General features: G+C 35.5%; 1 protein-coding gene across 1 annotated transcript; it reads left to right on the top strand.

Annotated features, from left to right (window-relative positions):
- Window positions 1-18,185: 18,185 nt before the first annotated feature.
- Window positions 18,186-25,740, top strand: LOC111998146 (chaperonin 60 subunit beta 2, chloroplastic). The gene is made up of 15 exons (XM_024030248.2): window positions 18,186-18,390; window positions 20,992-21,245; window positions 21,355-21,480; window positions 21,775-21,912; window positions 22,159-22,254; window positions 22,378-22,620; window positions 22,758-22,992; window positions 23,147-23,316; window positions 23,413-23,490; window positions 23,596-23,667; window positions 23,762-23,866; window positions 24,058-24,150; window positions 24,266-24,358; window positions 25,037-25,160; window positions 25,306-25,740. The coding sequence occupies exons 2-15, from the start codon at window positions 21,006-21,008 to the stop codon at window positions 25,317-25,319; spliced, it is 1,827 nt and encodes a 608-aa protein (XP_023886016.1). The 5' UTR covers window positions 18,186-18,390; window positions 20,992-21,005; the 3' UTR covers window positions 25,320-25,740.
- Window positions 25,741-27,723: the final 1,983 nt, after the last annotated feature.

Raw genomic sequence — 27,723 nt, 5'->3', positions numbered from 1 at the left:
GTCAGCCTGAAGCTTAAGACCATACATGTGGCGCGTGTGGCTTATGGGCTACTGAAGCAGAACCTTTGGGCAGCGCGTGAGGGTGCATGGCGACTACGATGGCTGCGAGGCTTCCACCAGTGTGTAGATCGGAGGAAGACGATCTTAATGATACCTGTAGAAATTTGATCGGAGCAATCTTCATGGCGGTGACGGTACGTGCAGTGGTCTATACGGTGTGAGACTCCTCAACGGCAGTGGCTGCAGGTCCGAAACACAAAGACAACGGTTGGAAGATGTCAGAGGTTCAATGGCAAAAGGCTGCGGTGACTGTTGTGACAGCGGAAGCGTAGTTGAGAATGGAGTAACACTAATAAAGACAAGACTGCTAAGAAAAAGGTCAGAGCAGTGGCTCTAATACCATGTTAGAAATACTGAATGCTATTGTATTGTATTTCTTAATCAAAGAATATACATGGATGCCTTTATATAGGAGGCATATGAATGCAGTACAAGTAAATATGTGTGCGGTATAAGCAAGAGTGTAGTACAAGACTATGTGCTATACAAGTAATCTAACTAGGCCTAAAGCCTACAATATTATACACGTTCACTATTTTTACTAATGCAACATTCGCAATACCTGATCTTTCCCTTTCCTACAACTCTAGCAATACTAAAGTCTTCCACATATACATTCTTTGCATTGGTGATTTTCTTATAATTAAGGATTAGCTCCTAGTTAGAGAAAAATTTCTGATGGCCCATGTCCATTATCCATTTTGTCATGTTGTTTACTAGATTCACTTTAGAGACAACTACAATTGTCACCCTAGATTCAAAGACAATAAAATGATACTCATTTTGCATGCTTAATTTTTCATCTACCAATTTGTTGTCAAGGAATCTACCAAGAACATCTTTTTAGGTACCTGTTTGGTAGCCCTTTTTTAGGGCAAAAAAGCACGATTGTAATACCATAATGTGAAAGTCAGCAAAAATTTTAGAATTGGGTGTTTCAACCCACTAAACATGTTCCCGTGTTTGCTTATTGGACCTCTTGAGATGCAATACCAAAATGTAGGAACTTTCCCACCATAACTATTAAGGTCTGTTTGGATACAGCTAAAAACTGAAAACTGAAAAACATTGTAGCAAATAATTTTTAAATGTGTAAATAGTACCGTGGGACTCACTTTTAATGAAAAAATTGCTGAAAAGTGAAATTTATAGGTCCATGAACAGTGCACACCGCGCACTGTTCACGGGCACTTAATACTACTGTTGACTTTTTTGAATAATATCTCTAAATTATCTTGACTTTTTACTAAATTGTCCATTTTATTATCTTGTCTTTTTACCTTTTTGTTGTCTTATGCTATAATTTCAATAAAAAAAAAAAAAAATTGTGTTTCGACTATTGTACAAAATTTTTTTACCCACTAATAACAATTTGCCACTTAAGATTTATTATAAAATTATTGCGAAGATGTTATGATCCTGACATTATTGATTATAATAAGCACAAAAAGAAAAAGAGTAGTTAGTATCGATGAGTACGATAATTACAAAAGGAAAAAAAGATAAGTCTTAATAAAATCATAATTTGTAAAGATAATTATTGTGTATTCCATTACAAGAAAAATTAAATGTGTCATTTATTATTGAAAATAAGTCATTAATAATCTTTTAAAAAAGTCATTGATAATAATAAATAGCAATTATTATTGCTATCATCATCATCATCATTAAGGAGGTGAAACCATTAGTTGGAAAATTTTCCCATATATATTGTCATTTTTGGTAATTTACATCTCAAACCACAATTTTGATAAGTGCTAGCCAAACACTCAATCTTTTCAAAAAACATTTTTTAACACCTTTTACCAAACACTCTACTTTTTTTAAAAAGCCCTATTTTATTTTCACTTTTTGAAATCACCACTTTTAAAAAAAAAAAAAAACACAACATGAAAAAGCTAAACCAAACTCACCCTAAAGTAAGCACCTTCTAGGGGTTTGCAGAAAACTCACCGACCCGCTAAACCCGACCCGTCGGGTTGGGTCAGTTTTTAAGACTTGGTGGGTTGGGTTGGGTTACAGAAATTATTTTTATAACGGGTTGGGTTTGGGTCATAAAATTACAAATCCGCCAAACCCGACCCAACCCACCCATATTTAATATATATTAAAAATATATTATATATTTAATAATTTTTTTTTAACTAGCTGTAGAGCACTTATATATATATATATATAAATATATTATATATTTAATAATTTGTTAAAAAAAAAAACTAGCAGTAGAGCAGCACTTCCTTAGTTCCTCTTACTAATACTAATTTAATATATATATATATATATAATTAATAAATTTTTTAAAATAACCAGCTCTTCCTATCCCATATAAAAGTCACTTACTTCACATAAACCCTAGTAAACTACTATTGTTATTTAGTCATTAGTGTTGTTTGCCTTTAAAGAGTTACATTGATTCTAATCTTTAGGTTTTTTTTAATATGTTAATATTTATATTTTTTTTTCTACTCAATTTAATAATAAAAAAAAAAAAAAAATTGTCAAACCCATGGGTTCAACCCGACCCAACCAAACCCATGCGGGTTGGGTTGGACTTATGTGATGGGTTGGGTTGGGTTAAATTTTTTTTGACCCACCATGGTGGGTTGGGTCAAAAAATCCCCTCAACCCGACCCAACCCGACTCATGCACACTCCTAGCACCTTCCATAAAATACCTCTATTTTAGAGCATCCCAAATTTATTTTGCAAATTTATAAAATAGAATATATCAGACAAAGAGTTGGATTGGTTATGTAAAATTTGTTCTACACAAATAAGATTGTCCCTCTTATATATTCAAATAGAGGCAGAATTAGCAGACTCATAAATTTAATTAAAAAACACAACATTAAACATAACATAATCCACATGAATTGATTTAAGATAAATCAACATCCTCTCAGACCTTCTTTTATAATGATTACCATCAAAATGTTTCCAGTTTAGACATAGCAGTTGATGAAATCATATTAAATTACTAGACGGAATCACTTTTTAGATTGTTAGAAAAAATGAATTTCATCAAATACACAACATTAAACATAACATAATCCACATGATGAATTGATTCAAGATAAATCAACATTCTCTCAGACCATCTTTTATAATGAGTACCATCAAAATGTTTACAGTTTAAACAAATTAGATGATGAAATCATATTAAATTACTAGACGGAATCACTTCTTAAATTGTTAGAAAAATAAATAAGAGATTAATTAAAACAAGCAGATTTTAAGAACAAAATTGAGAGGAAGAAAAACTTATCGATGGTTGAGAGTTGAGGCGTGGAACTTAATTCTGTGTCCTAAGAAATGATTTTGCTTTGTTGGCTATAATTTATCCTTGGTACAAAATTGGCTCCGGCGATCATCCCCCAGGATTTAATGGCAAGCTTTGGTTGTGTGCACTCACAAACCAAGGCTTTGAACTCGCATTAATGCCCACGACAGTGAAGGAATGTGTAATAGAGCAAGGGACACAACAATTGAGAATTTTATTGACCACTCTTCCTCTTGTGAGGAGAATATTACCTCTATTCTTATAGTTTCACAGGTTATGATTTTTAAGCTAAAACACTAACAAAGGCCGGCACAATTCCAAGCATATTCCATAATAGAAGTAATTGAGATTTTTTTTTTGGGTCTACAACCGTTACTAAAATTAAAGGAAATATATTAAGCTCATGTAAGGAAATGAGCAAATAGTGGAAGTAATTTCCGATAGTATTAGTGAGGTTAGGTGAATAATAAAGCACCAGTTGTCATTCATTATTTTCCTTAAATTATTTCCAGCGGCTATTTACACTTAGTGAGATTAATCAATATTGCCGAAGTGTGGATATAAAGTAGGAAGGAGCCAAAATTTGGGAGAAAGAAATAAGAGGGGTTGAAAGGATGCTCACCAAATGATGGAGTTGGCCGGTGTAATTATAAATAACACTCCACTTATATTGGTTAAAGTTTTTGGTAAGACACTAGCTATAATCAATGCAAATTTGAAGCTATTCCAACAAAAGGGAAACTAGTGAAGTTGAGCAAGGATGAATTGATTTGGGTTAATCTTAAGTATAATAAGTCACTTAATTTTTGTTACTAATGCGAAAGAGTGAGGTACAACGACATGGAGTTCCACGAGAGAGAAGGCATCCAATTTGGCAACAATAACAATTCATATGACTACGGTCCATGGTTCATGGTTGAATTAGGAAGAAAACAAGCTTCCAAGAAAACAACCACATCACCAACAGAAACAATAGAGTATACAAATTTGGATCAAGATGGCAGTGTAGAACCAATATTGAGGGTGGTGGAACGACGACCAAATCTCTTAGTAGAGCCAGGCTAGACAGAGAAGGAATGAATGAGAAATCTAGATCAATTACTAGTCAATAGAAAAAAAAATTATGATGTGATGGAAGAGACTGGACCTGCTGATTGTGTTAGATAGGGTTGACTCACGATGGAGAGAGGCAACAATAAATGAGGGGGTTACTAGTTCAAGGAAAAGAGATTTGTCTTCAATATTTTAGGGAGCATTCTAAGTAAGGAGATAATCCAATCAATTCTGGCAGATGTAGTAGAATTATCTTATGGATCAACATCTTAGGGGAGTAGGTCATTAATAAAAAAATAAAAAATTAAAATGGGAAAAAAATTATTATAGAAGAAAATTTGGAAGGAAAAATAAGTAATGATCTTGGACTTTAGCTTAATAGACTTGATGACCCTTGACTTAATGATTTTGGACTTGAGCTTAATGAACTTCTAGGCCTTAGCTTGATGGTCTTGGTGATGACAATGCAAAATGTCATATTTTTCTCTATTAATGTTTAGTTTTTTATATTTATTTGGTGCTTAAATGTACTCATTATTCTTATATTTTGATTTAGAATGCAAATTGAGGCATTAAGTGCAAAACGTAGCTAATTGGGCATTTCTAGACAGCTTTGACATTGTTTCATAATCTGGGCATAACTTTCTCATCCAAGCTCCGATTGAGATGATTCAAGATGATATGGAACACTGAGACAAAGATCTACAACTTTCGAGTTTTGACAGATACGGGCTGTATCAAGGTTGAAATCGGGCTTGAAGTTTTGCACCTGCACTGCTGACGTTCTGGATTGTTCCTTTGCTTGAAATTCTATTACGCAGATCTGATGCGGTTTATTTTTGGAAGCCTCCAAATCTGATGCATGAAATTTCTAGCTGAAAAACACCACTTTCCTAGGTATTAGGACTCTGTTTTATTTTTAATTTTTTTCCTTAATTAGTCAGATTTGGATATTATTATTTAGAATATTTTTAGGAGATTTTGTAGGTTTGGGAAATGAGGAATTAACGTGTAAAAGGGGGAGGAGAAATCAAAATTGGACACACACGCCTCTCTCTCCCCTCTTCTCTAATTTTCTCTTTCGAGTTTTCTGTCATGGCCCTGCATGGCTAAAACTTTTATACTTGGTCGAAGGAAACTGAAGTCTCGGAATCAATAAAACTGTGAGATCTAATTTGTTTTTATTGTTCAATTTATGCTTTGAATATCAGATGTTCTTCTGTGCCTATTTTCATGATTGTCTTGTTTAATTACTAGGCCTACTAGTTTATTATTCATTGCAATTTACTGCTAGGTTAGATATCAAATGCGTAATTGTTTGATCTCTCTAATTTGTGAAGCAACTAAGATTTAATGATTTGTTGCGTCATAAATTATTAGATCTTAGGAAGAATGCTCGACTAAATTAAATGCAACCGCTTGTGTTTGTGTTGTTTAGCTTCATCGATCTCTCTAGTTCTTAAGGCTTCTACTAAATTAAACATTTAGCGCTTGTCTTGGGTTGTTTAGTAGTTAGGGTTAATTAGATCGCTTGTTTTCTAATTAACTACGACTAAGGAGAGATAGGAAAATTGTTCCGACGGTGAATATTCAAAGTGTGAATTGATATATATTTACATCGATGATCAGTTGTAAAATTCCGATGGTGGATGTTGACTTAGACCAAGGTTTGTTCTCTTGATTGATTTCGATACTTAATTTGAATTGTTCCTTAGTTGTTTTTCTTAAAATTGTTTTCATTATACTCAAACCACCCCCCCCCCCCAAATCCTTGTTCACGTAGCATAAAACTAGGCTAGATACTTTTCGTGGGAATGATCCTTACTCGCACTATTACATATATTTTTAGGAGTATATGCTTATTTTTGGTTGCCTGCGACCGCACACCACTTGGACTTAGCGGGCCTTAGCCTGATGGGCTTTAGCTTTAATGACCTTAAGTTTTAACTTTAACTAAGAGCTTGGGTCTTTAATTGAAAGTGCTTAGGCTTGTATCATGTGAGGTTTTGGTCTTTGATGATGATCATACATACACCTTTGATGATAGGTCCAAGCATTGGGCATGGGCTTTAGTGTTGGGCATAGAGTTATTCATAAAAAGCAAGTTAGACTTCCATACCAAATAAGGTTCAATTAGAGTGTTTTGGGCTTAGACCCATCCATAGCAAACAAGGTTCAAACATCTATGAAAGACTCAAGCATTGGACCTGGTCCTAGATGCAATATAGAAATGAAAAAAATAGAAAACAAATTTATGTATAATATATTATAAGAGTTGGATCTCACAATTGGTAGATGCATACAACAATTATATGAGTCGCTATCTCAAGGCATACTGCGATGACGCAAGTCATTTCCTTCCTTTATCTTGTATGATTTTGACAAACTATACCACATGACATATAATAATTGGTACATGTAAATTTTATTGATGATGTGTCTGTTATGTGTCAATATATTTCTTAAAATACATTAAAAAATTTACCGTGAGCTTTATGCTAATTACACCCAAATTAATATGCCCTTAAGTATCCACAATTAGCTACTTAAATGGCCAATCACTTCTCTCTTTCTTTTTTCTTTTTATTTTTTTCTTCTTTTAATTTCAATTATCCATTTTTTGTCAAAATTATTACCTAATTGAATTGATGCATAGTAGTCAATATTACTTAAAAATTGTAATATTGACTACTATGCATTATACCATTGAGTGGAAAGACTACTGAGTAAGGTTATCAAAATCAGGATCCTACATAGGATCGTTAAAAGTATGTGGGATCATAAATTATAGAATTGGATCGTGAATCGTAAGATTCTACATATTTTCAGATTTAAAGCAAAAAACACATTGATAATGACTTTGTATGTTGAATAATCACATAAATTATAAATTCATCCATTAAAAAAAAAACTAAGATTTGCATTATATGATGTAATTTGCATGTCATATATCGCTAAGTCTATACTAACGAAACAAATATATTTAAGTTTTGATCCAATGTATCTAAAAAGTTAAATAAATGTTTAATTAGCAACCAAATACCAAAATATTTATCAAAACATAAGGAAAATATTTTCCAAGTTCTAAGTTCCAAGTTTGAAATCCAAAATAAGTTAGCAAATGGAAACTAGCTAACTACAATATGAAATCCAAAAGTAAGATGAATATTAAGGTGAAGTGAATATTTAATTATTCCCATTCTAAGGTTCTTATAACCACCATCCTAAATTCCTAATTATCATCATCCATTTCATCATTTACGTAGACATTAAAAATCATATCTAGTTGTCTACATCAGTCTCCCTTGGTTTCAAAAAACTCGACCTTAAGTTCAAGTTCAATTTCTTCCCTCGATCTATTAGATATCCAATCATTCATTTCCATCCTTTTTTTTCCTCAACGATAAAAGTGGAACTGACATGCTACTTGTCAATCTTTTCTCGCATATGATAAACCTTGTTGAACGAATTATCATTTGTAATTTGTTTTTCCAAGTGTAGCGCATGAGACCAATGCTAAGAACAATCATCCATTAATCCTAGATTTCATTTCCTCTTTGATTTACATGGCGCAAAATCTTCACTTATCTTTTTAGAACAAAGACCCTTTATCTCCATTGAAGGACCAAAATCAATATCAAATTTATCATTGTCGGGGACGTTTTTGCGACAAGGGCCGAAAATGCGAGAAAGGCCTAAATCTCTCTTTGGATTCTTTAGAAGTGTTTATTGTGGAGAATCAGGTCCAAAATTCCAAATGTATACTAAACAAAAGGCTAATGGTGTTTTAATAAGAGAGAATCAAAATGCTAATAACAAAAGTGTAGAAAAAGCATAAAAACATAATAGGTTTGAAACTTCGACCTACAGTCAGTGAGAAGAGGAAATTAAGAGAGGTTGTGAGGAAGAGAGTGAAGGTTCCCCTGTAGCCATATCTCCACCCCTATGCTTTAGAATTGCAAGAATGTTAGCTGGCTGAATGGGCTTAATAAAAGTGCAGAAAAAACATAAAAAACATAACAGGTCTGAAACTTTGACCCATAATCAGTGAGAAGAGGAAATTGAAAGAAGTTGTGAGGAAGAGAGAGAAGGTCCCCCTGTACCCATATTTCCACCGCTAAAGTTTAGAATTGTGAGAATGTTTCCTGGCTTAGTGGGTTTTTGTTTTCAAGTTTTTGTTTTCTAGGGAAAACGTGGTTGGTTCCCTTTTTGAGCTGAAGATAGAGTTTTATATAGAGTTTGGAGTGTTGCTAATAACTAGTTTTTAAGTAATGGAAGAGACTTTTATCCTCCATGATACTAATTTGGTGTTTTGGCTTGGGTTGCTTTTGTTTAGGGAAAAGTTTAGCATACTTTTAGCATGATTTTGGAAATAAAGTGGCTGACTCCATTAGCTATTATTTTCTTTTCATTGTAGGCTTTTGATAGTTGCATTTGGTGGTTACAATAGGTTAGCTAATTAGTTTAGTGTTAGTTGTGTTTTTTGGGTGGAAAAGAAAATATGGTTGCAAAATTAGGTTAGGGCAGAAACTTTGGGCCACAATCAACCAGAGCATAAAAGCTCTTTTGAGGTGGAAATTTCAAGTACAAGACCTTTCCCATGAGCCTGAGGTGCTACTAATGTCCCTTGCCCACCTAGTAGCACGCATGGGCTGGGCTCTACAAAAGGTCCAAAAGAAACTGACCCATACCCTCCAAACCACACTTTCTCAATTTCCCTCATAAATCGCATAGGGTTAAGCCATGCTTAAAAGAATAAAATAAAATATAATACATGAATTGAGCCTACAAGGAAGCGGAGCTTGGTTGAATCGAGCTTGTACAAAATGTATCACGAAAATGGGTATTAATGTTTGCCCCCTGAGCATGCATGGTGCTTGCAACATGCGTGTGAGTTGTTGATGTTTCCTATTACTTGAAAATATTGCGAGTTTGGAAATTAGGTTGCCTAAATGCTCCATTTTTTTTTTTGTTGATAAAATACAAGTCGATGAAGGCTGTTGGTAGAAATTTCTTGTTTGCTTGACAGATCACTTGTGCAGCAACATTGTTGTTTTGCTTATTTGCATAAGTCCATACTTGATTGTATGAATTTTGGTGTTAGGATAGGCTAATTGTGAAACAAATTGAGTACTTGGCCTGATGTGTATCTGGAGCCCTCTAAGACTTTTCCTAATGGGCATTCTTGACTATTAAGGATATTTCTTCACTTGATCAACAAAGTGGGTCCTAGCTTGTAAAACTTGCTCCAGCAAATAACATATGACATAACCATGAGATTTTGGTCAGTCAGTACTCTTTAACTCCAATGCCACTTTCCACTCATTTTTTTTTTTTAATCTTTTGCTTCCACACGTGACATGCCCCACCTTCTTCTATTTGTTTTGTTGCTTTCATTAATCTTTCATTTGTTTTTGTTTTCTTTTAGGAGTAACCTCCTTATATATATCATGTGTCTCTCTACCATTTTACTAGGCTTTCAAATCTTTTGATTTTTTGCTAAACTTCTTAACACAAAGCTCTCAAAATTAGGGTTTGTAATTTTCCTTTTCAAAATCTTTACTTTTCATAGACTTCCTTAAGCTTCTCCAAATATTCCACCTCCAACTCCTTACAACACCTATGTTGTAGAGATCCAAGGAAGGTAGTGAGGTGGTGAGATCCTTGATGGTGAAGAGAGAGGATGTTCCATGGAAACAATTTCAAGGGATCAACATCGTCCTCAGACTAAAAGTCGAGATCTAGGCAAGATGAAGCGCTACTGCCAAAGAAGAGAGAGGACCCATTGGTAAGGAGTAGGGTTTTCCCGCTGGCGACACTAGATAATGTTTATGGCGGCTTGTCGCAAATGACTGAGGGACTTATTCAAGATGACATTGGTGAAATAGTGCTTACAACGAAGCGATAAGGTGTTGAAACCATTCTTCACATAAACTTGATGTTGGATATGACATCTACCTTGGTGAGCCTTTTTTTATTTATTTTTTTATTTTTTTATTTTTTTTTTTTTGCTATCTCTTGGTTGAGCTTGCTAATATGTCAAACGAACTCTTTAATTAAATTTGTAGAGTGATTTTTCTTTGGAAAAATGATAGTCTCATTGCATCGATTCATAAGGTTGAGTCATTGTTCTCATCTAAGCTGAAGCTCATGTTGAAGCTGATTCCCATTGATCTTGATAGTCACAAGGCATGGAAATTAGTTCGTAGCGTGACCACGCTTGATATTGAGTTGGCATTGATGTTGGAAGTAGGAGAGCATACTTTATTGTAAATTTGATTTGGGTCCATAGGAGAAAATGATGATAAGTGAGATGTTATCTTAAACCTCTATGCAAATTGTACCACATTAAGGATGCTTTAATTTTCTTGAGTTGCTTGATTTTTGGCCAATTTGATGAGATTGTGTTTGCCAAGATTAGTTTTGATGGAGTTGTAGTCATGACCGATACTGCTGGCCACCTTGGGACATCGTATTTGAGGTGGAATGGAGCAAAGATATCATCTAGCGATGTAGTATAAGGGTGTGACATAGTTGTTCTATGTGCTGGCAGCCCCCAATATTGTGTTTTTATGGTGAATGCGAAAAAAAAAAATGCAGAACAACAAGTTGTTGTTGCTTCATGCTTGTTGTGGTGACGAGGAAAGTGTTGGCGAAGCTGAGATTAGTGATTCCATATAGTGTGTGTTTTTTTTTATCATGGTATTGCCGATCCATAATAGCCCTTGTGTCTTGGGCCTTGATAGGGCAAAATAGACCGTGGTAGCATGAGAAGACACTTTGTAAGATGGTCACTATGTGCACCAAAAGGAATGGACAGTGCAACTTATTAGCAAATGAGATGCTCCTCAACGATGTGTGGCTATAAGAGATGTTATTCAATGGAACGTTGTTGTGTCAAGATGCTTTCGCTTTTAGCGATGTCGTAACCACTATTCTTGTTATATCATTGTAACATACTGAAAATGGTACATAGACAGATGCTCTATTTGTTTGAGAATGAAGCTGTAACTTCTTTGGCAAGTCAAAACTTGATGTGACAAGTCAAAACCCCCTGCCACCCCTTCTTGTCATGCCAATAGGAGTTACTGAGTGTGTTGTAGCATGGTCTCTTATAAGATGACTTTGGTATAGACAATCATGATGCCGTTGTTGGCACCTTCATTCTCGAGGACAATCTCATTGCCAATGTATCATTTTTTGAGGTTGAAACTGCTGTGGACAGCAACATAGAACTGCAATAAATGGTACCATGACAACCATTAGTAACTTTGAACCATTTTGGTCCATCTCTCACTTGTGGCTTTGAAGTAAAGAAGAGAGTGACTACAAGCCAATGTCCCAAAGACAGTGACGTTGGATGGGGACTACGACATTGCTTCAACTTTTCCCTTCGCCTCCGTTCTTGCTTCCCTTTTTTTATTCGATTATCTAGTATTGAGCCCTAAGCTTTCAAATTTCGAACTAGTTGAAGTGTGTAATATGGGCTATTGCCTTAGAGACACTTTCTCTTGTATTTCACCCTTGTGGACAACCCACTTATTTATAGAGCAGCTTTTATTTAGTTGTATTGGTGCCACTTTGAGTTTGTACTGTCATGGTTAGTAGACACAATTTGCATTTTGTACAAAGCAAACATATATGACATTTGGATGTAAATTTTGTATTTTGGAATGAAAAAATAATTTGTACCTCAAGGATGTATAAGACTTGTAATTTGTACCTTGAAAATGACTTTGTACTTTTCTCTGATAGGCTATAAGTATGTTTTTGTTGTGAAAATAGCCCCTATACGGTTATGAATGCTTTGATATGTTGAGGAAAACTTGCTTAAAAAGACCATGCATACCTTGTAGTTGAGTAGCATAGCTTTGATAGATTGTACAAACTTAAGCGCTTGCGAATGACACGCGCTTGATCGGATATGTTGTGAATTTGATTTTGCCTTTGCAAGGGCAAGGTAGTAGACATGTTGATTGGTTGTCATGCCTTTGAGAACATGTTTTGGCTAAGCACACGTCTCGCTAGCTGTGCACTATTTTTCAGTGCTCTATTGATGAGCATGTTTGGTTTTGTAGACAACAGCTTATTTCTATTGAAACTTGGCTTGCTACTTGGTAGTCGACTTATTCTCGACATGTATTAGGTTGCTACTTTGTTAGTTTCAAGAAGCCCTTATATATGGGCTGTGTTTTCATGCATTGTAGCTCATGGTGCATTTGTTTGTCACCCTTTCATAGGGTGATTGCGTTCTCACATACAATGCATAGGCTTGCTAATTTCTTGAGGAAAGGTTTTATCCTCACGTATAGCAAATTACCATGTGACAATGAGATAGTGATTAGTTGTGTCGATTTTCCCATTATTTGTTAGGGATGATTATGTCCACCATGTAATGGATCACCATGATTGAATTATAAGATGTTGTGTTAGCTTCCATACCACTTCATAAGGCTTGCCTTTAAGAGAACGTTGGCTTTCCCTACTTTGTTGAAAGCGTTGCACCATCGCAAGTAGGGGTCTTATCACAAATGAATAATGTGATATCTCCCTGGCTTCCTAATCATTTGATAAGTTTTACCTTTGAGGATGTATTGGCTTTTCTACCTTGTCAAAGGCTAGTGCCTTCACAAGTAGGGGTATCGCCATAATGAAACATCTCGCTGGCTTTGGCTTTCCCTTCCTTATTGAAGGCAATGCACCTTTGCATGTAGGAGTCTCACCATGCTTGGGTAATATGATAGTTCGTTGGCTTCCTAATGTTTTATTGGGCTTGCCTCTAAAAATTGGTATGAGCGAGATATATTATTGTCACTTATGATCTTGTGCGAGATGTCGAAGTGATGAATGATATGCTCATTGATGGAGTTGGCTACAACCATTGCCATTGCTTTTATTGAGTGGAATTGCTTCCACCCACTTAGTGAAGTATTTAGTGCAGCTAAGACTCGAATGCACCCATTCAAGGGTGGATGGATAAGTCCAATGAGATCAAGCCCCCAAGTGTGGAATGCATTGGAATACTCATGTCTTGAAGGTTTATAAGATATGCATTGGAATACTCATGTCTTGGAGGTGTGGTGACTTTTAGCAAATTTGGTTGCGTCAAACTAATGGTATCCCATTGCCAAGAGTTGTTGGTGAGATTTATTTCTCCCTTAGTACTCTCCATATTCCTCCAAGATAAATTCCAAAAATGGGGTCCCCCAATCTATTGTATGGAAGGCATAATATGATTCTCCTTTGACAAAAAAAAATGTTGTGTCGCAAACAGCAACTCTATACTTTGCTAACTCGATTTATAATTTTGGGACAATGATAGGCTAAACATCAGAGATGTTGGTATAGACTTGTTTCATTCTCAGCACAACAAATTTTTTTTTTCATGCTTTGGTTGGCCTCTTTGTCAAAGATACATGGTACCACAAACAACAACTCCATACTTTGCTTGCTTGGCTTCTAACTTTGAGATAATGATGGGCTAAGCATTAGAGAAATCGGTGTAGAGTTGTTGCATCTCTAGCACAACAATTTCTCTTGTTAGCCTTTATGCCACTTATTCCAAGTTTCCATATTATACTAAGATTCCACTCCAAAGTCTTCGGAATGGGTTTCTAGCAACTAGTGTATGATATTTTGAGTTGTTTGTCATCAATTTCCAAAGCAAGGTCTAGCAAAGCATTCTTCAAAGGCACGCACAAACTCTTCCAATTAATGGGCTTAGTTGGGGATTTCAATTGCAAGAGTTGAATGACGAGAACAATTTTCTTGATGATGGCAATGTTGGCGCTTCCCTCTTCAAGTACAATATCGAATTCAAGTATGATCAGGGCGGTTGGCATTGCTTGGAATGCACGTGCTTGTAACGACTTGAAATATATGAAGATGCCATGGCTTGGCATGCCCAGATCAATTACGACTTTGGATGAGTGAGCTTGTCATTGATTAGAGTGCCTAAGCATGTCACGGATTGGAGTGAATGAGTATGTCACAACTTTGTTGAGAGGGAATCGAGTCCGGCTTTCCCTCTTTGTTGGATAGTCTGAGAAGGTTTCCATTTTGTCCCCTAGAGTAATTATGATTCGTATTAGTAAACGATAGTCATGGCTAAGCTTTAGCACAAACGACTTATAGAAAATATTTTTATTAAAAATTTGAAGGATTGAAATGGTTTAAGCGATATATAAAAAAGATGAATAAAAGAAGAGAATGCTTAAGAGTTTTAGCTTAAGCATGCTTTGATGATAGTATATCGCTTGTATGACTTCAAGACTTGGAGTATGGAACATCGCTTTTTCAAGACTTGGTGTATGTTATGTCACTACCTCAAGGCTTGGTATATGGAATATCTAGCGATTTGCAATGGACCATTTAGCTATGGCCTTTAGCTATTTGGTGAAGGCTTCATTTAGTGGTGACGCCAAAAAAAAATTCAATTGCTAAGGGACGCACACAACAACATTTATACTCGTCCCGAAATGAGTCAATCACTAATGACGGCTCCCATATGCTTAGCGCATGAGGGGTTCTTAGGTTGAAATGGAGGTTTAGAACTTTGCTTTGTTGATTTTTGAATGGAGCCTTCCTTCCCTTCACGGTTAGACTTATGGCTCACCATTTTTGCATTTTCAAGCTTTTGAGCTATTTGACATCAAATATCTAGAGCAAGGTCTAGCAAAACATTCTTTAAAGGTTCATGCCGAGCCCTCTACCATTAGGCTTACTTAGGAATTCTCCTTGCAAGAATTGAGTGACAAGAAAAATTTTCTTGAGGATGACAACATTAGCGCTTCCCTCTTCAAGCATAATCTTGAATTCAAGAATGATCAAGGCATTAGCATGGCTTGGAATGCATGCGCTTGTCATGACTTGAAACATATGAACATGCCATGGCTTGGCATGCACGGATCGACCACGACTTTGGATGTGTGAGCTTGTCATGGCTTGGAGTGCATGAGCGTGTCACGGCTTGGGTGATAAAGGATTACATTCAGATTTCCTTCATTGTTGGATGTTCCAAGAAGGTTTCTGTTTTGCTCCCTAGTGCAAATGTGATTCACATTAGTAAGTAATAGCCACGGCTAAGTGTAATAGCACACACGAATTATAGAAAATATTTTAATGACAAGTTTAGAGTGTTAAAGTGATTTAAATGACATAGATAAATTTAATTAGCAAAGAGAGTGCTTAAAAGTCTTAGCTTAAACGTGCATTGGTGCTAGTATGTTGCTTGTATGACTTCAAGACTTGGTTTATGAAATGCCGCTACTCGAAGACTTGGTGTGTGGAATATCTCTCGACTTGCGGTAGGCCATTTGGCTATGGCCTTCAGCTATTTGGTGAAGACTTCATTTAGTGATGACGTCAACTATTCAGTTCTAAAAGGTTTACACACAGCGTCTACTATAGTTGTCCCAAAACGAGTTAATCACTCGCGACAGCCCCTATATGCTTTAGCACTAACCCCGGCAACAATACAAACTCAACAATAAAATATGCTAAGGAGATATTGACAATGAGCTTTTAGCGTTGTCGTTGGGGGGTTCTTGGGTTGAAATTGATGTTTAGAACTTCGCTTCATTGATTATTAGTTGTGGCCTTTCTTCCTTTTGCAGTTAGACTTGCGTCTCACTATTTTGCATTTTCAAGCTACAACAAAAATGTTTACGAATATTATATAAAGCAAGAGGCATGGGATAATTCCTCCATAAGAATGATAGCTAAAAAATAATATAAATGAGTGGAAGAAATTTTTTCCCTTAAATAAGAAAGTTGGTTATCCCTCCATCCTTTACTTCTTGGATGGCTTCCGGAGGTTAGAGTGATTTCGTCATATGATTTGGATCATCTCCAGTAGCTCAATGAGCTAAGGATAGAACTTTTTTAAGCTCAACTTCACAATGCTCCTCTTACATGGCAAAACATCATATGGTTTCTCTTGGAACAACAAGTTGGTGTGAGAAACACCATCTTTTTGCTGGTTTTGCGTCTTGGGATACATGATTTCTCTTGTTTCAACTACTTGACTCTCTAGTGGAATCGCCAAAATGTCGGGGACATTTTTGCGACAAGGGCTGAAAATGCAAGAAAGGCTCAAATCTCCCATTGGGTTTTTTAGAAGTGTTAACTGTGGAGAATCAAGCCCAAAATTCCAAATGTATAATGAACAAAAGGCTAATAGTGCTTTGACAAGAGAGAATCAAAATGCTAATAACAAAAGTGCAGAACAGCATAAAAACATAACAAGTTTGAAACTTCGACCCACAGTTAGCGAGAAGAGGAAATTATGAGAGGTTGTGCGGAAGAGAGGGAAGGTTCCCTTATACCCATATTTCCACCCCTATGTTTCAAAGTTGCGAGAATGTTAGATGGCTGAGTCGGCTTAATAAAAGTGCAGAAAAAACATAAAAACATAACAGGTCTGAAACTTCGACCCACAGTCAGCGAGAAGAGGAAATTGAGAGAGGTTGTGAGGAAGAGATGGAAGGTCCCCCTGTACCCATATTTCCACCCCTAAGGTTCAGAATTGTGAGAATGTTTTCTAACTCAGTGGGTTTTTGCTCTCAAGTTTCTACTCTCTAGGTAAAACGTAGTTGGTTCCCTTTTGGAGCTGAAGAGAGAGTTTTATATAGATTTTGAGGTGTTGCTAATGACTAGTTTTTTAGTAGTGAAAGAGGCTTTTATCCCATATGATACTAATTTAGTGTTTTGGCTTGGGTTACTTTTGTTTAGGGAAGAGTTTAGCATGTTTTTAGCATGATTTTGGAAATAAAGTGGCTGACTCCATTACCTATTGTTTTCTTGTCATTGTAGATTTTTGATAGCTGCATTTGGTGGCTATAATAGGCTAGCTAATTAGTTTAGGGTCAGCTGTGTTTTTTGGGTGGAAAAGAAAATATGGTAGCAAAATTAGGTTAGGGTAGAAACTTTGGGCCACAGTCAGCCAGAGAATGAAAGCTCTTTTGGGGTGAAAATTTCGGGTACAAGACCTTCTCCATGAGCCTGAGATGCTATTAGTGTCCTTTGCCCACTTGGTAGCACACATGGGCTAGGCTCATGCAAAAGGTCCAAATAAACCGACTCATATCCTCCAAACCACACTTTTTCAATTTCTCCCATAAATTGCATGGGCTTGGGCCATATTTAAAAGAATAAAATATAATACATGAATTGAACCCACAAGGAAGTGGAGCTTGGTTGAATCGGGTTTGTATAAAATGGATATCAACAATCATCATGAAATATATATTTGTCAACCCTAAGAAAATTTACATGTGTCTCTTGCTCTGAATTGAAGGACCTATCAAATTTATCATCATGAAATATATATTTGTTAACCCTAAGAAAATTTACATGTGGATTTTGCTCCTTAAGAGACAATGTCTTGATGGCTACAACAATGAATCTTACCGTTGGATAATTATCTTTTGTAAAATCAACTTTTTGTATTTGAACAAAGAAAGTCTCATCATCGTATTCCTCAACTTTCTGTTTCCCCAATTCATACTCTTCATTAGGGTACATATCATAAATTGATGGAGAATTCCTATCCACAATAATATCTTAGGAATACAATAGTCTATCGAACTCACAACTATAGAAGTATAAAGTAAAATGTATATCAAAATGTGAAATAATAAGTGTGTTTGACAATTTATTATAAGCTACCTTTTTGCTTAAATTATATACTATTTTCCCACACCACTTTTTATCTCCGTTTTATCTTAAAGCTGTTTCTCAAAAAAAATCTTAAAGCTTTTGATGAATCAGAACCGTCTGATATAAATAACACCGGTTTAGCCGGTTCTGACGCCAAATCACTGACTACGTCGTTTCCTCAGACAAAAAACGACGTGGTTTTGTTCCAGAATAAAAACCGTGTCGTTTCCTACGCCGTCTCACTCTTCAACCCCAATCCATTTCCAAACCCTACTCTCAACTCTCTCTTCAACTTTCAAGTTTCATCTTAGCAGCTTCAAAAGAATTAGGGTTTCCGCTGTAAGGAATTTCCTCTCTTTTCTTTGCTTTGGCTTCTCATACACACTTCAACTTCAATTCAAATATCTCAGTATTTATCATTTGCTGAATATGATTTGTATGCTTTTGACTTGCATTGCATTGGGGTCTTAATATGAGAAACTTTGTGTTGTTGAGGAGGTGGTGGAATCTTCACTGATAATGGGCATTTCTAAATGTATTTGTAGTGGTTGGCATTTCATTTTCTCTACGGGAAACTGGGAATATGAAAAATATTGGGTTTTTTCTTGAAGTGCAAGATTATTTAATCTGATAGTAATATTTTGGTGCTTCAACCATTTCATGTGAAAATAATTAACACTGCATATTATCTCTGTATGTGCTTAAGATATACTGGGAAATTAATAATTGGAACCCAGATTGCTAGAACTGGAGAGTGATATTGTTCATTTTTGTTTGGGATGCACACTTTGTAATTTGTACTTAAGACATTAGTACTTTGTATACTCAGTGATTAATACTTAATAAGGGATGCACGCTTTGTGATTAGTGCTTAATAGATTTATTTACTTGGTGCACAACCTTATTCTTTTAAGGGCAAATTTCAATTTAACCATTTGTGGATTGACCGAAATTTAAGTTACCAACTTGTGGTTTGAAATTTGATACTTTACTCACTTGGGGTTTGACCGAAATTTAAGTTGCTTACCTGTGACTTGAAATCCTATGATACAAGTGTTCTCCTGGATTATTTTTTATCTTATTTGATCTTGTATTTTTATGTTTTTTGTTTTTTTTGGAAGGGAGAGACATAAAAGTGGAGCAAATTACATATTTAGTCCTGTTTTTAACAGATGTGGGTTACAGAATTCTAACTGAGCTAACTTCAATTAGGTAAAGTGTCAAATTTCAAACTATAGGTAGGCAACTTAAATTTTGGCCAAATCACAAGTGGGTAAGTTGTAATTTGCCATTCTTTTAAATGTGACAAATTGTTAATTTTTTTGTGATTTTTTTGGAATTATTTGTTGGTGAAATGGTTGTTGTTGGTCTGCAATTGTTGAGTGAAATGGATTTTGCCTCCACATCATGCTTCTACAATTGGGTCTAATAATAATACATTTGTGAGGGTATTTGGAATATGGTTCCTCATTTCTGATGTGGGGTATATGGAGGGAGAGGAATGCATGAACATTTGAAGGAACCGAGAGGTTGATTCGAGACTTAAAGATGTGTTTCCTCCAAACCTTGTTTGGGTGGGCAAATCCTTTGGGGAATTTTCTTTTTTATTCTTTGTCTGATTTGCTTGATAGATGTAGTCTTTATATTTCTTAGTTTTGTTTTTGTTCTCTTGCCAGCTTAGTACACTTCCTGTGTGCTTTGGTCTTTTGTAAAATTTTTGTGAGGGGAAAGTGTGATCCAACATGGAATCATGTAACTGAAGAGGTTTATTGAAGTATTATTATCTCTATGGTTTATTGAAGTATTATTCTTTTTCTTAATGAAGTTGATGAATTCCATCTTCTTCTTTTTTTGATAAGTAATGCAATTTATTGATATCATTAAAAGAGTCTCCCAAGTATATGTTTGGGGACTAAATAATCAAACACGCAAATTACGTGAATCTATCAAATAAAAAACAGAACATAAAGGCTGACAATGCAGAGTTGATGAAGAAACATAATTTGAGATTAGGCATTGCTCTCTCTGTGTCCTCGAAACTTTGATTGTTCCTCTCTCTCCAAATGCACCTATTAAACAATGCAGGGCAAGTTGATGAATTCCATTAATATGAGTATCAAACCATGCTATCTTTGAATTCTTGTACTGGAGATCTTGCTGTGTTTGTTGTTAGATATTCTAGGACAGTTGGAGTCTGCTCTAAAAGTTGTTAGGGCTCACAATTATGCTTTTTATGTTCTGGGAAACTTATATTTTTATGTTATCTTAACCTCAAGGGGTTGGCTAAGTGGTTCTTAAGGTTTCATGATATCCATGAGATCTTGAGTTCAAAGCCCCTTGCCAGCATCTTGGGGTCACCCCCAAGGGATTTCTCCCTGTAATAACCCGGTGTGTGGGGGACGGGGGGGTTGCACATGCTCAAAGGAATAGTCCGATACTCGAAGAGGTCTAGATATCCTTGTTTATAAAAAAAAAGAAGAGATTTTTATTGGTTCAGCATTGAACCAATTCAAAGATCTTAGCTTTTCTGGTCTGAAATTACCTACTCGAGCTGGGAAAGTTTTTATGGTTATAAATTTGTAATAAATATAGAACTCTTTTGAGAGCATATTATAATCCAAATGACAAGTATGGGTCCTGTCAAGCTATATGTTGTTGACTAATCTTCCAAAATTCTGTTTCATTATGAAGATTTCAAGTTAAAAGTGTGTGATGGGTTTGATATCATGCTTGAATTATTTGACTGGGAGGAAGTCTCATTTGCTTCTACATGAGCTGCCTTTGGTCATTGTTATTGGTTGATTAATTGATTTCTTTTGGAGTTTCTCCCTTCTTTCTCTCTCATGATTTTTTGTAGTACCTCCTTTGGTCTCTTGATGGAGTATATTTATTTTATGTGTTTGAGATTACCAAGACAATAATGGTAATTTTTTATTTCAGCTTTTGAGGAGCAGATGGCGTCAACTTTTACAGCCATGTCTTCAGTTGGCTCCTTGGCTGCTCCAGGTTGCCGTGTTATGGACAAGAAATTTGCTTCTTCTTCAGACAAGTTATCATCTTCTGCTTCCATTTCTTCGTTCTCATTTGCTAGGAGACAAAATGTGATGTCACAAAGAAATCGCTCTCCCAAGATTTGTGCCATGGCAAAGGAATTGCATTTCAACAAGGACGGCTCAGCTATTAAGAAGCTTCAAGTGAGTTTCTCATTAAGACTATGTCGGGTGTTGATTTATTGTGATGGGCTTTTGACTTTTGTAATTTGTTTTTTCTAGTTTCTACAATCTATCACTTGTTTTGTTTCAGACTGGTGTGAACAAGCTTGCGGATTTAGTTGGGGTTACTCTTGGTCCAAAAGGACGGAATGTTGTTCTGGAAAGCAAGTATGGCTCCCCAAAAATTGTTAATGATGGTGTTACTGTGGCTAAAGAGGTTAGTTTCTATTCTTTTTTTATGGTGCTAAGGTTGTTTATTGAACTTCAAAAAAGATATTTCCTTTTTTAGTTGGAATTTGTTGGTGTTAGATACTTAGATTTCCATTATTGTTGAAACTAAGGATCAAATGAATTTAATATGCCTAGCAAAATTCTGATGAATAAATTTTTATGCAATGCTATTCATCTTTTTACAATTTCTCCCTTGTATGTATTTTTTTTGCTCAATCTATTATGAAACCAATACCATCTTGTGCAAGATATTGATGTATTTGGTCTCTCCCCTCTGAAGGTTGAGTTGGAGGACCCAGTTGAGAACATTGGTGCTAAGTTAGTGAGGCAAGCGGCTGCAAAGACTAATGATTTGGCTGGTGATGGAACAACAACGTCTGTTGTGCTTGCACAAGGTCTTATTGCCGAGGGTGTCAAGGTTTGTATTTTGATTTATGGGGCACTGTCTTGTTTGAAAATGTCAAAAAATCCTGTTTAGTTCACTTCATAAAAGAGACAACAATGAAGAGAAAGCCATATTATCTTTGTTCCCTATTTTTCATTTCTCTCTCTTCATTTAGGAAATAGGAACATAGTAGAAAGATAAAGAAAATGGTTTTTTATTTTTTATTTTTTTTAATCACTGATGATTTCCCAATCTCATCAAAATGATTTAAAATTCCAGGTGGTAGCTGCTGGTGCAAACCCTGTTTTAATTACTCGAGGCATTGAGAAGACCACAAAAGCTCTTGTGTCTGAGCTTAAGTTGATGTCAAAGGAGGTAATGTATGTCTAATTGAGTTTTCCGGTTTCAAGCATCAAGATTGTGTCCCACCATATTTTTTGTGCTTGGTTTAGTCAGTTTCTAATAATGTCTCTTAATAACAATGACATCGGGCTGCAGGTTGAAGACAGCGAGCTGGCTGATGTAGCAGCAGTTAGTGCTGGAAACAACTATGAAGTAGGAAATATGATAGCTGAAGCCATGAGTAAGGTGGGTCGTAAGGGCGTAGTGACCCTAGAAGAGGGAAAAAGTGCTGAGAACAGCCTTTATGTTGTTGAAGGAATGCAATTTGATCGTGGTTACATTTCACCTTACTTTGTCACAGATAGTGAGAAAATGGCAGTTGAATATGATAATTGCAAGGTGTGAATTCTATCAAAGCTGACCTGTTTTGTATTTTTGGCTTTTATGAGTTTATCCCTCCAGCAAATATTGACATCAGCAGTAATATATGTTGGCTTTGCTAATTGATGTGTGTATGTGTGCATGTTTTAATGCAGTTGCTTCTTGTTGATAAGAAAATAACAAATGCAAGGGATCTTATTAACGTGCTTGAGGATGCTATCAAAGGTGGATACCCAATTGTGTTAATTGCGGAAGACATTGAACAAGAAGCTCTAGCAACTTTGGTTGTGAACAAGCTGAGGGGTGCTCTGAAGATTGCTGCACTGAAAGCTCCTGGTTTTGGAGAGCGCAAGAGCCAGTACCTCGATGACATTGCTATTCTCACTGGAGGTATGTTCACATCATCTTCTCTTTTGGGTTAACCTTTCTCTGGTTCTATTCCTTACTGGTTGCTCTATATTAAATTGTCAAGTGTTTCACTGTTTCAGTGTATTCTTCAGTGATTTTTGTCACATATTGAGAGATTTCTTCATCTGGCTTGCAGGAACTGTAATCAGGGAAGAGGTGGGGCTTTCCTTAGACAAAGCTGAGAAGGAGGTACTTGGCCATGCTTCTAAGGTGGTGCTTACCAAGGATACTACAACAATTGTCGGTGATGGAAGCACACAGGAAGCAGTAAACAAGAGAGTTGCGCAGATTAGAAATCTTATTGAGGTAATCTATCTTCCGTTCTCTCTCACATAAATAAGCAGTGTGTGCGGGGTTCATTTTGACTGCTTCTAGGCCAATTAAGATGACATTCTCATGCAGGCTGCAGAGCAAGATTACGAGAAGGAAAAACTGAATGAAAGGATTGCAAAATTGTCAGGTGGAGTTGCTGTGATCCAGGTAAGTTTCCAATAGCAAGTTGTAATTATCATCCGTGATTTTTTTTTTTTTTTTTTTTTGGGTTGAGTGAAAATCTGAATTTTTCAACTTCCTACTGAACACAAGGTTGGTGCACAAACTGAGACAGAGCTCAAAGAAAAGAAACTGAGAGTCGAAGATGCTCTTAATGCAACAAAGGTAATATATGTTACAATTGGAAAGTACACCAGTACAAATAGGTTTTAGGTTAAAGGTAAGTCCCTTTTCAGTTTACAATTTCAATGATTTCCAGGCTGCTGTTGAGGAGGGTATTGTAGTCGGCGGTGGATGCACCCTGCTCAGACTTGCATCAAAGGTGGATGCTATCAGGGACAGCCTTGACAATGATGAAGAAAAGGTAAGCTATTTACTGAAGGTTCAAGTCTTGGCTTTGGTAAAATTGTGGAAGTCATGTCTAAGCTATAGTAGTCATAAACTTGGTTGAAATCTCACCAATTTGTTGATATTGTTAAATTTAAAATGACGCAGCATGTTCTTTTGACCTCTTTAGATAGCTTTTTAGGCTGAAGCTGTTTGGATTAATTGCAGGTTGGAGCAGATATTGTCAAAAGAGCTTTGAGTTACCCTTTGAAACTGATTGCCAAGAATGCTGGTGTTAATGGAAGCGTGGTTAGCGAGAAGGTATTCTTACCATTCTTGTCATTTTGTTCTCTCGAGTTTTTTTAATTATTTATTTATTATTTATTTATTATTTTTTTTAGGATGTGTTGTACTGACGGTATATTGTTTTCTTTAGGTGCTTTCCAGTGACAATTTTAAATATGGATATAATGCGGCCACAGGAAAATATGAAGATTTAATGGCTGCTGGAATTATTGATCCAACTAAGGTGAGTACCCATATAGAACTTTACAAGAGAAGCATGAGATGGTTTTGAACTGCATTTCATGTTCCTATTTTGGAAGGTTTTGGTAGTTGAATTTTAAGCAATTCATGATGAAATACATGCCAGTATCTTGCTAATATGTTATGAATGCACAATCATATGAAGTGCTGGTAGAGTACCTCGTGACAGTGTCTTGGAGGTCTTGGTTTTCTCTCCTAAAATCATGTTCCTGCTCTAATGCCCAATTTCATTGAGGAGAATAGGGTCTATTTTGTATCCATTGCTTTTATGTTTATTGTTAACAATAGAAATAGAAATAGAAAATAAGGATTCAGTTATTCCTTCTGGTTAGAGTATTGATATGACCCTTCTTTTGTGGTATCTGTTTAAATATGTGAGTGGTTTAGCTTCAGTTCTTTTGGTATAGTTAGCATGTGGGTTTACCGGGTTCCAAGATGCATGTTGATCAAGTGAATTAGTGTTTACTACATTGATGGTTCAAGTATTGATATGACCCTTCCTTTTGTGGTATCTGTTTAAATATGTGAGCAGTTTAGTTAGCATGTGGGTTTATAGGTTCAAAGACGCATGTTGATCAAGTCAATTATTACTTGTCATTTTTTTGAAAGTCTGGTGCCATTTACTTTTTAAATCTGAAACTTTTGCATTTGCTTACTTCAGGTGGTTAGATGTTGCATTGAGCATGCTTCCTCAGTGGCAAAAACGTTCTTGATGTCAGATTGTGTAGTTGTTGAAATCAAGGAGCCTGAACAAGTGCCTGCTGGCAACCCCATGGACAACTCAGGTCTGTAGTTGCTAATTTGAATCTATTAACTCTGCCAATGTTCCTCTGCTTCTCCCTTTCAAAAGTTGGTACTGACTAAATGTCATTTTATTTTCATTTATTTATTTATTTATTATTATTATTTATTTTTCAATTTTTTTCCCAGGATATGGCTACTAAGGTTGATTGACAATGGAGCTTTGCGATCAGCATTATGAGATGTAAGGGGAAAGTGAGAAGTGCAACCTGTGTGGTTAGCTAAAGAGATGTTAGTTTTATAGTAGCAGATGAGCAGACTAACTCTTTTTTTTTGTGTAAATTTAATTATTTGACAGCAAAAGATATAACAGTCTAGTGAGGTCAGCTTGCTGGAGTAAGGCATGTTTTCAAGGTTTGAGAGTTAGGGCTGGCTCATAGGCTTAGGCCACTTAGGCCATTGCCTAGGGCCCCCAATTAGAAAATGGCCCCAAGTTTTGAGAGTAATGCCATTTACATGAACAATCTTAGGCCCTTAATGCTTTCGACTTGTGGGAGATTTCCAGCATGATGATTGTCACTATTCTCCTTTTTGTTCAACTTGGCATTGAATTGTTTTTGCACATTGCACATCTCTTTCTCTCTCTCTCTCTCTGATCTCTCTTTTTTTCAAGTTTGGGGTCTCAAATGTTTCTTGATTCTTTTCCAAATTTTTGTCCAAGAGCCTAAACTTGTGCCACAATTCCTGGTTGCTATTCTAATCTTGCTTTGTAACTACAAGGCAATAGATGCACGCCTTATGGTTGGATTAAATTGTTCCCTAGGTGCAGTGTATTATAGGTTCTAAAAAAAATAAGGCACAATAGAATAGATTTTTTATTTTTATTTATTTATTTATTTTTGTGAGAATAAGCACAATAGAATAGATTGGTTGACTGGATTAAGGGGAGAAATAATTTGGTTCGTCGAAGGACCACATCACAAATATGTGTGCGCTGGGGAATTGGGAATAAAAAGGATCCTTCTTATACATTCGCAATACGCCATCTCATATCAATGTTATGAGAGTCCCCTAAGGACGTGAGTAGAGATAGGAAGAGTCAGTACTCCTTGTTGATTGGCTGTCATGCCAGTTCTGCTTTCCAAGACCACTAAAGACAAAGAATCTAGTCCTCTATGGACTGCCTAAGACAACGAAGTTTAAAATTCACATGCTTTCCTTGGTCTTGAGAATCTTTTTTGCAGGCCCACGAGGGCCGGCTTTCAGCAGCGTAGATGATTACTTCGATCTCTGGCTTTTTGTTCTGACCAAGGAGGATCATGATGTTGATGACCTATTTTGAGAGAGAGAGGGGGCCTTGCACTTTGAGAACACCGTGCTCAAGATCTTAGATGGAAGGTTTTTTTTGGCTCGATTTAGAATTTTTACAAGAGAATTAAATAGTTTCTTGAATAGACAAAATTTAGTTATAAAATTGATTGTAGCATAAGGTTACAATCTTACTCAATATTTCTTTATTAGAGGTAAATTTTGACAAATTTACCATTGGCTTACACATTCTTTTTATATCTTTCATGTTTGTAAAATTTCTAAAAAATTAAAAATTAATAGTTATGTTATTGATAAATTGTTTAAATAACAAATTTTTGTAGTTTAAAATTATACATAAAATATAAGCTTATAGATAATATAGTAAATAATATCTGATTGATATAAAATTTGACACGTGTATTAAGAATGTAAAGAACATATAATTCAACAGCTAGATTTTCGAAATATATAGTAATATTCATTTTATTGAATAAGGTTGTAACCTTAGACTATAACTAATTTCGTACATAAATTTTGTCCTGAATGAATTATGGTTAATTGATTAATTATTTTTTCTTTTTATAATTGGGGGGTGGGGGGAATTAATTAATCAGCTGTAGCAATAAATATTGCCAACCTAAATCCTTAAATATTATTATTTGCAAACGGCAAGTAGAATCAGATCCTATTAAGGTTTTTTATTTTTATTTTTATAATTCGATAGTCACAATGAATGTGGGGATTAAAACATACTTAACCCATTGGCAATTAGATAATGTAATAGTTGTTTATTTAAGTATATAGCTACTAAAACAAAATAGTTTTGTGGGTTGTAGTTAGCTCACATGGTAAAGATTCTTATAATTGAATAAGAAACCTATGTTTGAATTCTGTTTACACAAAAAATCAATAAGTTTCTTGACCTGATAATAAAGAACAATCAACAATTATCATAGAAAAGAAACCATAGGTTCAAATCTCATTGTATCTATCAAAAGAAAGAAAAAAAAAAAATCAACAATAACAGCAGCATAGACTTCATCCAAGCATGATAATTCTTAACTTGAACTTGCTAGGAAATTTTGACATTTGACCTCTTCAATCATGTCATATAAATCAAAGTTATAAATGCTATATCGTATCAATCATGTTGGTTAGATTTTTCGTACAAACCAGTAATCCTATAAACTTAATCTCTTTAAAAGATATCGATTTATATACTATATTATTGCAGCATGTTTAGATTGACACAAAATTATATATATTTTTTGTAATTTTTTTAAACATGGAGGAATA

This window comes from Quercus suber, unplaced genomic scaffold, assembly GCF_002906115.3.
Source record: "Quercus suber isolate HL8 unplaced genomic scaffold, Cork oak 2.0 scaffold_254, whole genome shotgun sequence".
Lineage (NCBI taxonomy): Eukaryota > Viridiplantae > Streptophyta > Magnoliopsida > Fagales > Fagaceae > Quercus > Quercus suber.
The sequence above is the reverse complement of the archived record's forward strand: the minus strand, read 5'-3'. Positions and strand labels throughout refer to the sequence as shown.